This window comes from Elaeis guineensis, chromosome 2 (genome assembly GCF_000442705.2).
Source record: "Elaeis guineensis isolate ETL-2024a chromosome 2, EG11, whole genome shotgun sequence".
Taxonomy (NCBI): Eukaryota; Viridiplantae; Streptophyta; class Magnoliopsida; order Arecales; family Arecaceae; genus Elaeis; species Elaeis guineensis.
This window is the reverse complement of record NC_025994.2, coordinates 8,477,580-8,493,141: the sequence shown is the minus strand read 5'-3', so window position 1 is coordinate 8,493,141 and position 15,562 is coordinate 8,477,580. Positions and strand designations below refer to the sequence as shown.

At 36.0% G+C, this 15,562-nt stretch overlaps 1 protein-coding gene across 6 annotated transcripts; it reads left to right on the top strand.

The window, feature by feature from the left end:
- Positions 1 to 5,395: 5,395 nt before the first annotated feature.
- LOC105060761 (uncharacterized protein At1g01500) lies at positions 5,396 to 15,062 on the top strand. 6 transcript variants are annotated; one of them, XR_012138489.1, is made up of 5 exons: positions 5,396 to 5,889; positions 6,651 to 7,507; positions 12,443 to 12,785; positions 12,875 to 13,048; positions 14,531 to 14,669. XR_012138489.1 is itself a non-coding variant. In XM_010944611.4 (4 exons), the coding sequence occupies exons 3-4, from the start codon at positions 6,806 to 6,808 to the stop codon at positions 14,765 to 14,767; spliced, it is 939 nt and encodes a 312-aa protein (XP_010942913.1). In that variant the 5' UTR covers positions 5,457 to 5,599; positions 5,809 to 5,889; positions 6,651 to 6,805; the 3' UTR covers positions 14,768 to 15,062. The 6 variants fall into 6 exon arrangements, 3 of the variants coding, with proteins under 3 accessions (XP_010942905.1, XP_010942913.1, XP_010942917.1); XR_012138490.1 differs by having other exon boundaries at positions 12,864 to 13,048; XR_012138488.1 differs by having other exon boundaries at positions 12,443 to 13,048.
- Positions 15,063 to 15,562: the final 500 nt, after the last annotated feature.

Below are 15,562 nucleotides of genomic sequence, written 5' to 3'. Positions count from 1 at the left end.
TTTGAGGGTGGTTGTTCCCCCATCCTTCCAAGTTTCACAATCTTCTTCATGGGCTGCACAACCTTCTCTATGGTTTCTTTTTTCCTCACCATTCTTCTTCATTCCTTCTTGCTAGTGAAGGACTTCACTCTTCTCGGCTTGAGCATGCTTTTATGCTCAGACAAGAAGATCGATGTAGTCCCTCGAGAAGTTTTTGTTAAGGAAAAAGATGAGACGTTTATCTTTGAGTCCTCATTTTATCACCGACATGATGATGGACTCATTGAAGTTGCAGATTTCAAGTATGGTGGTATTAAAACATGCCACATAGTCTCTTATCGACTCTCCTTCTCTTTGCTCAATAAAGAAGAGGTTGTTGTTATGCTTCGACTATGGCCTTTGACTACCGAAGTACATCACGATCTGTGTTCCCAATTGCTCGAAGGAGTAGATTGATTCTCATGGGAGGCTGGAGAATGAGACTCTCACACTCTTCTTGAGAGTCACTGGAAAGGCAAGGCATAAGAGGGAATCAGATGTGCCCTATAGCATGATGAGGACTTTGTAACCCTCTAGATAATCGAGCAGATCAGTCAAGCCATTGTATGGCTCGACTTGCAGCATCTTGAACGGATATGGGATCGGTTCGCTCAGAATCTTTCAAGAGAATGGTGGCTCGGTGTTGAAACTGAGTCTTCATTCTATTGAAGACCTCCCAACTGGAACTCAGCAATTCTTCGTTCTAACTCTTGAACCTTCTTCTCGAGGTTATCTTCACGTCGCAAATAGTGTCAGCATGGAGAGAGGCTTGAGGTGGAGTCCTCTTGGAGGGCTTCGATGATCAATATCTTCGATCATCTCCTCTTGGACTCCAAGGGCATTGAGGCATGCGGCATAGAGCTGGTTCGGTCGATCGTGACCGTTGGTGCAAGACTTGAGCCACCTTCGAGTGCCAGTGCCCTTGTCCGGACCCTTCTATATAGATTCGACGGCTTCGTTGAGATGGAGCTATCAGAGGAGTTGTGTCCTTATTGCGTTGTCTTGCTGTAGTTGCCATACAGTAGTCGTGAGCACTTGGACCATCCTCTGCCAGTGTGGTGATTGGATCTGGATTAACGCAGCGGACTGTCGGGGAGGTTGTTCCCCGATAATTCACTCATTAGGAGCACTGTGCAGAGATAACTATCGATGGGACATAATGAGATAGTTTTGTGACTAGATTCTCACAATCTTTCTTCAGAAAGTGGGGTAGGCCCTTGCTCTAGTGCCAATCTGTTGCTGTGCCTCTCCGATAAAATGTGACATAGTGGGATAGCTCGAGTCGACTGCAAAGTTGGAGTAGGTAGACATCCACGAAGACTAGGCATCTACAAAGAAAATCCACACATGTTAGAGAAGATGGTGGGGGGTTCTCTAGTAGGGGACCTTTCGATGGTTAAGTCAGAGAGTATCGAAGAGGGAGAACAGTCAAAGAAGATAGTAAGCACAATAGTCTAGACTAAAGTCTCCCTTTTTCCTTCTCTCTTTCTTTTCATAGGATAGAGTTTGCTAGGCGGTTAATACCCGTCGAAGCTAGAGCAGTGATTGTCAGAGTCAAAATAGTGGGTGTCAACAGGTTGTTACAGGGCCAATTATCCATGTCTCGGGAAATAGTGAGCCTTTGCAATAGAATGCCAATTTAGCAGAGTCCGTGCATCAAAAAGCTTTTGAAAACATTTGATCCGGAAGATGGCTTATAAGGAGCTAGGGTGGAAACAAGGTGAGATTAGCTAGAAGCTGACGATGCTGATTTCATCTATGCCCCCACATCATGGTCGGTCATATGTCGATGACATAAACTTCAGTCATTTGCTAATGATGCTATTGCTGTATAAAGCTCAAATGCTTGGTTGTCCACATCATGACGTCATGTATCTGTCACGTTTTAAAAAATTGGACACATCATTAGGTGGGCCAAACTTTGCCCAACAGATGGTCATGATCACTTGAGAGAAAGCATGGATGATTATAATATTTGGTGATAAATATCTTTTTGTTTCTATTATTTCTATACAGCCCAATCTCTTTTTTGAACTAAAGAGGAACATGCTTTCTACTAATAAAAAAGTTATATAGATATATAACATCAACTTTCTCAATATGCCAATGCGTGAGGTCTCACTCTTATCATCTATGTTTGTCCTCCTCTTCGTGTGTTTCTTTGTCTTAGAGTTTATTTGGATAATTGGATTGGTAGTCTTGTAGAACTTATGAGTTAAACTAGTACAATTAACATAAGTTATGCTAGCCTTATATTCATACATATTGAGTGAATTGGCCTATATCCCATAGAGAGATAAAAAGATTTGCATCTACAAATTATATAGGCTTTTCAACTCAATTATCCAAATTGACCCCTAAGGTCTATTTGGTTGGAGATAATCTAGCATAAAGAAATGAATTTCATGCCAAATTACTATGTTTGATATGAAAAATAGAAGAGAGAGATGGTAAAAAAATTGATGGACCCCATGTTTATTTTTCGGAGAGAGAAGATAAAACAAATACTATGAGAGGTTGATATTTAGTAAATTTTTGAGTGGTGGTAATCCATACTTGATAAAAATATCTCTAATAAAGCTACAGATGTAATCATTAGATTTATTCTAATATCTTTCCAAATGCATTCAATAAAAAGCTTTTGCAAAAAAATTAAGATAGAGATAGCATTATGTAAAGAGCTATATGATTATAGTTATTATATAAAAATTAATTGGACATAACTATGCTATCTTTGTATTAAAAAATTATTTTATATTCAAAAATATATTTATAAACTTGACCATATTCCATATATATTTACCTCCTACCAAACATAGTAATTTATCTTCAGTGTCATTTTTCAGAGTAACTTTTGTACCAACTAAATATAGTAAAAATTATTTTTCTTCGCAATCATTTGTTCAGATAAATGATTCTCAAAATTATCAGATTATCCCATAATATGACATACCCCAACTAAATGGATCCTCAGATGTTCTCATATTCTGCAAAGATATTAGTACCCAACCCATTCTTTATAATTACGTGCAGGCATAGGAATAGTTTTGAGGTGTGGTTGTTCGTCAAAAGATCAAATATTCAAACTCTTTCTTTAACTTTACTATTTTAATATTTTTTGTTGATCTGGCTGATTTGCTGGGTTCTTAATTAAATACGACCACCACATCGATAAGCAATATACCCCAAAGACAGCTCGGCAAAATTTTATTATTTTAATGTTAATAAGTACACACATACATGCACATGCTACTATGCGGTAGATTTCAAGCTGAGAAGTATGTCGTAAGAGTTTTGGTTTGGATGCAGACTCAAGGATCATAGACGGAGACAACATATGTTTTTTAATTTTTTTTATATGAAAGGGAAGGATGGCAACAATGATAGTACCAAGAAAAGATAATAAACAAGTTGTTATGGATAAGAACGACGACATCATGTTCTCGGGACTTCCTCTCCTAATTATTTCTCCAAAAGGGTATGGGCTGTATCTTTCATATGAAGGAATATGAAGGATTGTTTTTCACGATATGAACCATGGAATCATAATTTGTATGGCTTTCAGAGCAGTGCTGACGGATGAAAGGAAGAAATTAGATGGCTTTGAAAGTTATGCAAAATACCATCCAATGGTCGACGTGCTAAAGAAGACCAAACATTCTTCCGCGCCAAGGATACAACCTGAACCTTCTTGAGAAGCTTCAGGTTCCTATGGCTACCTAAATAGGACAAAAATCATATAGGGCGGGCACTATAAAATATCATATGAGGCGGTCTTCATGGTATGTCATGTATATCTTAATATCAGTCTCAAAAGATGAATTTAAAAGTCAAAGACTTTTTGTATTAATGAAGTTATTAGTTTATAATTAAGACATTCTCTTTCTCCCTTATTTTAATGCATAGTGATATATACTATATGACAATATGATATATACTAAATATATAATTAGATGATACATACTATAAATTTTTTTTGATACATATCCAGTAACAATCCAATATATACTTACTACATAATTTACTAAATTTAGTATTCATCAGTACACAATATATGACTAGTTGATACATATCAAGCAAAATATTCATCTAACGTCTCAATACATATCTCCAGATAAAACAATACACAGTTTTCAAAATATAGCATTCATCAGTACATTACACATGAGCAAATGATACACATTAGATGACTTATTAATATATACTATAAGTTTTTTAATACACATCCAACAACGACCCAATACACATCTCAAGATTTTTTCTTCTCTTCCAAATCTCTCTCTTTTTTTAAGATCTTTACATCTAAAATTTCACAGAAATTGTGTATCATTTTACCTAGATATGTATATTGGGATATTAGATGAATACTTTGCTAGGTATGTATTAACTGACCATATACTGTATATCGGTGAATACTAAGTTTGATAAATTATGTATCAATTTATCTATAGGTATATATTGAATCATTACTTACTGTGTATCAAAAAAGCTTCAGTACGTATTAATAAGCAATCTAGTGTATATCATTTGTTCATGTGCTGTGCATTGATAAATGCTATATTTTGAAAACTGTATATTGCTTTACCTATATTTGTATTGAGATATTGGATGAATATTTTGTTAAGTATATAGTAACTAGTCACATATTATGTATTGGTGAAACTAAGTTCGATAAATTATGTATTATTTTAATCATAGGTGTATATTGGGTCGTTACTGGGTGTGCATAAAAAAAAATTTACAGTATATATTACCTGACTATATATTTAGTGTGTATCATATGATCATATGATATTTATTGTTACGTGCTAAAAATGAGGAAAAAAATGAATATCTTAATTATGAAATTAGTAACTTTGTTAGTAGAAAATATTTTTGGCTTTTAGACCCATTTTTTTAAAATTAGTATAAAAATAAACATGGCATACTATGCTATTCTATATGATATTTTATAGTGCCCATCCCATATGATTTTTGTTCACCTAAATAAGCCTTGCACAAGTGTTTAGGTCCCCGCATCCCCAATCAGATATACCCTTTTTATCTCCATCCCCTCCGCTTATGTTTAGCCGCAACCGTCAGCTTGGGAGAAGACAGTATGGCTGAGTCTCCTATAGATTAGCCCCTAAATTTTTATGTTATATGTAAGTCCTCGTCTTTTCTTTATTTATATATTAAACATTGAAATTTATTATTAATTATATATATATATATATATATATATATATATATATATATATATTTCTGTCCAGTTAGCTAAATTGTAACAGAACATTCTACTGGTATTCTTCTTATGGTATTAACTTCATATTTTTGAACATTTTTGTTTCTCATTCTAATACTTAACCAACCCTTAACTCGCGTCTCTCAATCGCTGATCTGTGGTCAAATCTCGAGTGAGAAGAGGGTAAGGTTCAAGATTTTAGAGATTAATATAAAAGTGATTGTAATTTTATTATACAATCGATCGAAAGGTAGGGTAGGAATGAGACAGGAGGAAGATAACAAGGCGATGCTACAGGCCATAATTCAACGTTGCGGCGAAGGCGATCGTCGTCCTCATCTATGAGCGTATCGAGAGGTCAAAATGACAATAACCGGTTCCTTTCTCTCTAATCACAATTATTCTTATTAATTTTTGCTTAGTTGTCCTCATCTCATCGGCAGCGGGTGAGAGTCGAGAAAGGGATAGGGGACGGCACCTGGTCCTCGATTCGGATTGCTTGTTAGCCGCTCATTTGACGCAGATTTGGTTACTAATTCTTTATTATTTCATATTTTATGTTTAAGGTGGGGTTTGTCTTATCTGCTTCACCTGTTCGAGCTAGAGAGATGTTCCTCTTTATGCGGATCAGCTCTGGAGTCTTCCTGGTAGGCTATCTCTCCTCTTGATGTCCCCTTTCTAACCCTTGTTTTCCTTTTTCTTTCTTTTGTTAATTGATGGAAGCCTTCTCTTCTCATTCCAATATGTGAATTTAATTACGTGGTAATCAATCTTTTCTTCTTTTCTTGTTCATTTTCTGAATTTCCTGTTGGTCGTTTGGCTTTTCCTTCATTTTCTTTTTTTTTTTTAATGTCTCTAAAGGTGGAAGGGTATGAGTAGGTCAGTTCTCTCTTGTTGGTTAGTGTAATTATAGAACTAGTTTGCTGCACTTGGTTTTTAGAGCTCAGTCTCTTTCTTTCTTTTGTGTTTTTCTTTTTTGGAGTTATCTTTATTTGTAGCTTTCATATATTATGGCTTTCTTGCAAAATAAAGCAAGTGTTTTCCATGGTTTTGCTTGGTATTGGTAATACTGCGATGCATGAGGTGAGAAGACATGTGACCCCCGATTGATACCTCATGCACTATTTTGGATTTGCTTTTTTAATAATAGAATTGATTTACTCATTTCTGTGAGGGATTCCTTTTACTTGAAATTGAACCGTTAAACAAAACCATTTTCTTCACATATTAGTCTTCTTGCTTTTGAGTTCGGCTGGTTTCTTCTTATTTTCCTTTTTCCTTTGTATTGCCTTGTGCTTCTTTTAATTATGCTTATTTTATTATATCCACAATCGTCAATAAAGTGACTTTATCTCAGTCTGAATATCTGGTTTAGTATTTCTTTTTGTTGATTATGTTCTGCCTGCAGTTTCTTAGCATCAGCTGTTGATGCTGTTGCTTGGCTTCACAGATGAAAGAACTGTGAGATACCTGTCAGTTATGTCCAATTGAACTCTCTCTCTTCCCACCATCTGATTTAACGTGAGAAGAACTTTTGCCAAGAGAGTGTTAGTTCTTACTTTGATGATGGAGTCTCATCGTGATCCACTCGGTAAAGAGTCATCGCAGGATTCTGGAAGGAAGATCATTATGCACCCTCTTTACCTTCCTAAGTTTTCACCTTGGCTTGACCTGAAGGTCTTTTATGTGAGGGTGAGCAACTTTGAGGTTGATGAGTCAACACCAGAGCATCTCACCCTTAACCACATTCCACTGACCCCTGACACCATCCTTGAAGTGAATGGTCGTAGAAGTAGCATTTATTCAGAATGCGTTTTTTCTTTGCTTAGAAGGGACAGAGTAGACAAGAAATCGGAAGAAGCTACATTTGTTAGCACAGATAATATAAAGATGACTGGAAGTGTGAAATTTGAGGTTTTTGATAGAAATAATCTATTGCTTGCCGGAGTTCTGGAGTTGTGCAATGGTAGCGTCCTGAAAGGAGAATTAAAAAATCATAGCAAGAAATGGAGCATGAGATGCCAATCTGTGATGTCGGCTGGTAATGGCTTTCTGAAGAGCGGGCACTATGTGAGTCCAGAGATTCCTTCGCCTGTGCTGGAGGTGTATGTTGCTGGGTGTTTCTCGGGCAATCCCATTATCCTGACTAAGACTCTACAGCTTGGTTGCCGGAAGAAGCAACAGACAAAAGTGGTGCTAAATTCAATCCCTGAGTATGAGACAGCTGAAGTGGTAAAAGAAATGCCATCTAAGGATGCTTTGCAGGTAATAGATGACCTCCAAGATTCTCATAATGCTTGCCATAAACAGAATAAAGGTCCCTACATATGCTGTTGTCATGCTTTGCATTGTTCTATGAATGAGTCAACTTTCTTGAATTAGCATGATTTATTCCAACATATTTCATATGTTGGATTAGACTCATTAAACTGCATAGTTTCCCTTGTAGGAAGTCATGCTGGCAACTTAATCATGTTCTTGTATGGATAAGGTTATGAGCAACACATATGATTCAGTCCTTACTTCTTGTTTTATGTACTGTTTTTCAGTTGCAAATCCATTTGAGCCTGAATCATATCATCCTTTTCTTAAATTTATTTTAGTGATTATACATATGTGTTATACATGATATAATATAACTTATAATATGAAGCTGTGGACAGATTTACATGCTGTAGGGACCAATATGCCTACATTATGTAAATATGAAAGAAACTACAAAAGATCTCGTGATCCATTATCCTATATGATCTAACCTCTCAATACTTTGCCTCTTGATCTGGATCCTATCAATATTCATCAGAATCCACATGAAAGGCAATGATTTTTGTTTTTATAATGTTTTGGTTTCTGGTATGATGTAAAATTCTGGGTTCTAAGTTGGTTGAACCCTTCTTTCTTTTTTTTCTTTTGGTCCTTGTTCTTTCCGTTTTTGCATTTTAGCATTGTCTTTTGGTCCTTGTTCTTTCCAACCCACTGGATTTTGGCTATTTTCATATGTAGATCATTGCTTGTACCTTAACATTTGCTCTTTATAAGTCAAATGTTTTTTTTTGTTTTAATACAAATCCTTTTTAAGATTATTTTTCTGTATTTTGGGACTTGACATCTTTTAGGTGGTTTTGGTTGTTGTCAGGGAAGTTTTAAAGGTGGGAAAGAAATGTAAGGTTGTAAGGATAGACAAATGTGGGTTTGGAAAGTTCTACTCAAAGTAGACATTCTCGCTTTCATGATTAGGCTTTTGTCCAAATTCATTTAACAATCAAATACCCCATATTATGATAATGTTAGGTACTTAATTAAGATCTAAGCCTAATGCACCTCCAATGCCTAGCCATTTTTTGGTGTAATTGGTTAGGGGTCATAATGTTTGGTATCAAAGCGAGCCCCATGCCCGAAGTTTGAGTCATTGAAGGGGCGATCAGTGGAAAGGGTTACCTAGGAAAAAAAAGGGCTAGAGTGAGAGCTGCCTGTGGAAAGGGCTTCCTAGTGTCATGGACTCGCAGCCCAAAAGCTTAAGCTATTGGGAGGACCGACCTATGCTAATAAATTCATGCACCACCTTTTTTATTAGTTCATGTGGGACTATGATAATCTCCCTCGCTCAATCTCGTGATGGCCACGTCATGGTTGGCTCCTACTCGATGGAAGGGAGCCCACCCATGGCTGCAGTCCTACTCGACCCTACTGGGTCTTCCTTCGACCTTGGTATCCTCTAGTGAGGAGCCCATGTGACTGATAAAGGTGGTGACACACAATGGGCTTGGCTTTGATACAACTTGTCATAGACTCACAGCCCAAAGCTTAAGCTATTGAGAGGAGGTCCAGCCCAAGCTAATGAAGCCATGTGGCACCCCTTTTATTAGTCAGTGTGGAACTATGACACTAGTGACTAGAGTGCAGCTGCCATAGGGAAAGGGCTACCTGATTGTCCCGGTGTGAAAGCTATCATATGGAAGGGGCTACCTAGACTAAAGTGAGAGCCACAAGAGTGGGCTGCCAGTTAGGCAGGCATATAAGCTGCAGAGCGTGGTGATTTATTTTGTGCCTGGTTTGGATCTAAGCCTAAAACACCTCTATCACTTAGGCATTTTTGATGCATTGGTAAGGGTCTCAACTTATATCTTGTAATTATAAAAAATCATGAAATCATGAAATTTTATGATTTTCTAGAGCATCCAAACACACCCTCAGCTATCAATTTCTCCAAGACTTGTTTTCATTGGATATTTCTTGAGGTGCATGCTCAAGCCACTGTCTATGTACTAATTTTTTTTGAAGATAGGAAGGTGATGCAGTACCCATTATCCAGATTTGGAAATCCATTGATTTACAAATATATTGATAAGGAATTAAGCCACTACATTTTTTAATGTGCTTTTCTTACCAATAAATTGTTATGTTATGTAAATAAACTATGTTATATGCATACCTACCTCATATATGTGCATGCGCACATGCCTATATATGTCTAATATACACACATATATAAATCTTTGCTTTGAACAAATTAGCCTTTGGATTTTACATCAGACAGTCATTGGTTAAGCACGGTGTTAGACAACGGTCTTTCTCTGAATGTAATTGCATTTGTCAAAGACTGATGGTTCCTATGATTTTCTTTTTCTTCATTGATGAAGGAAAAAAATATGAATAATCTGTTTTCTAGCTCTGCAGATTTTCATTTTTCCCCTCAACCATCAAAAGCAAGTCTTTTTCCATATATTTAGGGTTGCTTTAATGATATTTCTTGGCTATTGGCTCCTTGCTAGAACAAAGTCTGGTAAAATAATACCTTCAATCTTTTTTCTTCTATGTCTATCAGAGTTTTATGTGATCTAGCCATTCTTTTGTGCGAAATTAGAGCCAAATTATGAGGCAACCTTCTGATCATGATACAAGTTATGAGACAACCTTCTTGTCATGAAAAGTGTGAAATCATAAAATTCCATCATTTTGTTGTTGCATGCATCCAAACAAATCCTTAATGTACTAGTATATGGTTTGAGCTTGGGATAGACTTGCATCATCTTGTGTCCAGGTGTACTCTACAATCTCTTGTACATCTTGGGATCTGAAAAAGGCTTTCATTGACTTTACCAATTGCCAAAGTTGCCCTTGTAGAACTTAGGAACTTAAAATGGAAATTTCCGTCATCATCTCCTTTGTCACCACAGATCATATGCACTAATACCACTTTGTTGAATTGATTATTTCGGAACATTGCATTCTATAAATATCTGTTGCCTTTTTTTTTTGGTGGCAATTTGATCATCTAGAACAAGCTCCTTAGTCAAATTGCATGACCAACACATGAAAAAGATGGCTATATACTTGAGTTTCACAGGTGGTTTCACATTTCCTAATATGTGTATGTACATATGTGCGTGCTGCATTCATTCGCTCATTTTGAAACTGTGCATATGCACATGAGATGAAAAAGAAACTGAAACAGAAAAGGAAGAGGAAGACATGACTATTATAGATATGACAGAGTGATAAGAAGACCTGAGAAAATACTGCCTACACTTTAAGTTAATTGGAGGACATTTTAACCTTTTGCGAGAGCAAATAAATAAAACACCCAAGCTCTTTTTCTAATGAGCCAAAACATGAAAAGCTTATAATTTCTGTAGCTTTCCTTTTCTTAACTTTTAAATGTTGCATAATGATATGCAATAAAAAGCAACCAAATGCTGATTAAAATTGAGTTCTTTAAGATATCATAACTGATTATGCTTAGTTAAATGCGGGGAACTTGGTGTAATCCACTCATAATGAACATCCCATTTCAACAAGCTGGGATTTAATGAGATCATTTAAATTAGAAATAGCATCAAAAGGTGTAATTAACATTTAATTTCTTTTTTTCTTTTTTTTTTTTTTTTTGAGTATTGCACTTAGCACTTACAAAGAGCTAATGGAACCTGTCCAACCTCTAGCCTACATCAAGTAGCCCAAACTCAAAATACTGTATCATGCCACTAGAACTATATTTTTGGGATGATGTAATGTGTAGGCATTTCAAATCATATAATTTTTTGTCCTAGGACATTTACATGTTTTAGATCATATCCTATGATTTAAAGTTTGATTTTGCAGTTTGGATCATTTAATTTTATGGTGGGTATAAATTTCTCTCTTTATACCCTATTCAACATATTTGTTAGGTCAGATTAGATCTTGATGGGCTGGATCAGGTGATATATTCTTATTATTTGGGTTCAATCGAGACCTGAAGCCTTCCAACAATCTAAAATTTACTTATGTTTGGGTTCATAATGTCCATGTGTGTAATTGAGGTCTTGTGGGTATAACATTATTCAAGTACCTGATTCCTTCTAATACCTCAATGACAGCATTTCAAATGGTCCCGATTTGTTGCCGAAAGGGTCAATATAACATTCTACCTACTGGCTCCCATGTGTATATGCTTTCAAGACTTATTACGGTAGCTGATCTAGAAGGATTCTTTTCTTTCAAGTCATTTAAGTAATGTTTCATTTTCATCTAAACCAATGACATGATTTTTGTAGTTCTATTATACCTCAGAATTGCCCAAAATCTCCCTAATTTTTCATTTACAATGGAATAGTACTCTAGTGAATTAATCAGAAAAATGTGCTCAATTTGGTGCGAGTGAGATTTATGCGTAAAGTTTCATGTGATAAAATTTAAAACTGCATGTTCTTCTCTTATTGGCTTACTTGCGCTGATAACTAATGTCAATTTATTGTGGTTTGACTACTTTGACAAGGTGCTCAAACTTTTTTCTTTTTCAAAAAAAAAAAAAAAAAAAATCATTCCTAAGCTCTTGTCTGATTCGTGCAACATAATCAAGTCACTTAGGATCTAATGGTTTAAAATTAAAGGTGATGTGCTAAATAGAAACTTTTGCATGCGGTTCATCGAGAGGCTTAAAGTCAATAATGTTTGTTTGAAAGAAGATGATGATAATACATATCCAATCCAATGTGCGTAAGAACTGACATATTGCAAGTATGTAAAGCCTTGTATCGAGGAATTTCAATGTATGTACCACCATTTAACCATGCCATATCATCCTTTATCTACAAAATGTGAATTGGTATGCAAGCATACCGGGGTAAGTATTCTGCTGGTATGTGACCCTTACGACCATACTTGGAACTTCGATCAAATCTCATTTGCTAATGTTTAGAATGTTGTAAGTGTGTCCAGGCACACCAGTGATGCATCCGTCTTGAAAAGGAGTGACAAGCAGTTGCAAGATATATGCAAATCGTGCAAAGAGGTTCTATTTGTGAATGCTGGAAAGCTATTTGGGTGGCTCGAAGTTAGATAACTAGTTCAACCAGTCATTTATTTCATCTGCATTTGGCATATTATTGTGTCAAACAACTAAGCTTGTGACCAGCTCCAAGTATTTTTTGTTGATGTTGCTGATGTGGCTGCCACTCTCATATATAATTGGGAAAGTATATATTTGATTGTTTGACGAAGTGAAGCATTATTGCCAAAAACTTAGCAAGTGAATGTGGGAGACAAAAGATAGGTCTTAGAGGTATTCTTTTATTTTTGGAGGTACAGTATCTTAACAGATGTTTATTATACATATTATATTGTTCTCATTATTGCACAGTTGTTGTGCAGTTACTTTTACTTTGATATAGTCCTAGGCGATAATCCGGTGGTTCGTCGAGAGATTCCTTCCATCGAGGTGTAGGCATATAAGCTTGTTTGAGAGAGAATCAAAAAATAAGCAAGTGGAACTTAATGACTATGGGTGTTACTTTTTGTCATAGGATGGATGGTTCCACTGGTTAGGTAAGGGATATATTCATATCGATGATCCATAAAACTAGTAATTTTATTTTTTTACTGAAAGTCTACCTAAAATTTTTATATGGACACGGGATCCTCGATGGATCATTAGTGAGTTATACTTAGTCCAGAGTGATGTGAATAAAAGTCCTGTTATGACAATTCTGTGTATATCTGAATTGGATGGATGCTATAAAGCATGTTGCCTCTGTCTCGGTCCATTTTGATAGGCATTGAAGTTCATTCATATGCAAAGTTGTCAAGCTCCACCAGTTACAACATCTTCATTGCCTATCAAAATGGATTGAGTCAGAGCTCATGTTTTGTAGCATCCATCCAACTCAAAGATTTATTGAATTTTCTTAACAAGACTTTTATTCATATGACTCTGGACTGTGTAATTCACTAATTAGACAGTGGCATCTGCTGAGCTCCATGGTCGCAACATGCTTGGTGGGATCCATGTGATTCAGAGATTTACAGGATTTGTCTTGAAATTATTTCATTAGTCTGAATGAAATATACTTTGCTGACAATTCATTGATCATCATATGTGCTAGTATGATTTATTATACTGTGATGCAATTCACTTTTAAAACTATATTCTGCTTTTGATCTTTTACTGAATCATGAGTATGGATGTTATGTAACTAGTGGAACGACGCAGTCCATGGCATGGTGTAACGTTTATCCTTCAATTTTCATTTTTGTTAATTGTGTCTCATATGAGCTCATCTGTCATTCCTCAATGTATGGTGTCTCTTGATGGATTGGCAACTATGATGTAAGACTATATCCAAGTAAAGAAACTATACATCAATCATAGAACAATGTAGAGAATATAATGTGTATATATATGTTAGATGGTAACTATGTCATAGCTCCAAAATAGAAGAAAACCTCTAATACCTGTTGTCTGTCTTTCTTCCCTTTCTTGCTTGAGTTTTTACCAACTATTTTAATAGTTCCCCAATTCTATTTAAGATAGTGGCAACATCATCAACAACATGAAATGCTTGGGGGTGATTGTAGGCTTTGTTGTTGGGCACAATCATTTCATGAAGTATTGACAGAACAAATGACTGCTTTAACTGGTCTTTATGTTTTGCCAACTTCTAAATGGAATTTTAGCACTTATGATGGAACTGCAATGAGTGTTTTGTGTGCCTAGAAAGATGGTTGCTCCCACTACTTTAAAGGTGCAACTGAAGTTGTGCTTATAATGAGCAACCGCTTGACATTTTGAAACAATTAAAGGGGAAACCCCTCAGATGACAAGGTTTGATGGTGCATCCCTCTCCAAGGCACAAATTTAAAGCCAAACAAACAAATTGAAGGACAATCTTTATTTGCACAGACTACTTAAATCCTTAAGAGAAGTTGATACCATTTTTTATGTACTTACTTTTTGACCTTCTTAAATGTACTCTATGAAATTTGAACATCTCAATACTTGGATTCTACTCTACTGAATTTGTTTTGCAGGTGTCAAAATTCAAGGACTTCAAACCAGAGAATGATGTCGATGTGGATTATAACAGTATATATTCTAGTGAAGACTTTGCAGAAGGGGAGGATGGGGAACTCTCATGGTTCAATGCTGGTGTCAGGGTTGGAGTGGGTATCAGTCTTGGCATTTGCCTTGGCATTGGAGTAGGTGTCGGTTTGCTACTTCGTACGTATCAGGCCACTACCCGAAATTTTAGGAGGCGACTTCTTTGATCATGGTCTAAGTGGTACTGCCTTCTCCTTACCCTTCATAACCATTGATTTGGCCTTGTTCTCATCCGTTGAGCAACTGACTTGGCAGTGCTCCTCTGGTACTTGTCCAAGCTGCGAATTGTTATTGTCCAAGCTGTGAGTTGTTATTGTTATTGTACCATGCCTGCTTTCATATGTCCTAATCTGATATAGAAAGGCATGATAAGTATTTTCATTGTGGGCATGAGGTCTAATGTATTAAATGTGGATGGCAAAGGTTTATATAAAAGATAAGAAAGATTTCAATTTGTGTGAATCAATGTGAATCGGGTTACTTTGGAGTCCAAGAAATGCTTAGCTTCCTATCATCTGATCTTAAATTTCTTCTTACAACAGCGTTGGTTGTACCAGTGTTTAGTTATTGGACACAGGCTTCACTGGTGTGCTTTAGAGAGGGAAGAAGCACAAGAAAAAAAAGTGAACGAAAACTTTACGAGAATTTTATTGATCAATCAAAACATTCTAATGTGAACTAAATCCAAGGGTTTCTTGTATGAACGAACTTTACAAAGTTAACTGAATGGAAAATTAAGAGGAAACATGACAGAACTATTCGACTAAAAATCTGAAAATTAGGTAAAAAAGAATACTGCCTTTAATGGAAAATCCTGTGGAATTCTAACATGAAGCTCCTAAATCCCATTGTTCGCACGTTCACCGACTAGATAAAATAGAATATATCAATTATTGAATTGTCGAAATCTTCAGTTGTCAATCTGTTGGCTCTTATGAGGTTTGGTATGGTCCAATTGATCA

Bases quoted from the DNA above. Each gene is read 5' to 3' on its own strand.
- LOC105060761 (XM_010944603.4), top strand. From the start codon at position 6,806: ATGATGGAGTCTCATCGTGATCCACTCGGTAAAGAGTCATCGCAGGAT. The intron at 7,508-14,530 runs GTAATAGATGAC...TTTGTTTTGCAG, and splicing joins CATCTAAGGATGCTTTGCAG to GTGTCAAAATTCAAGGACTT.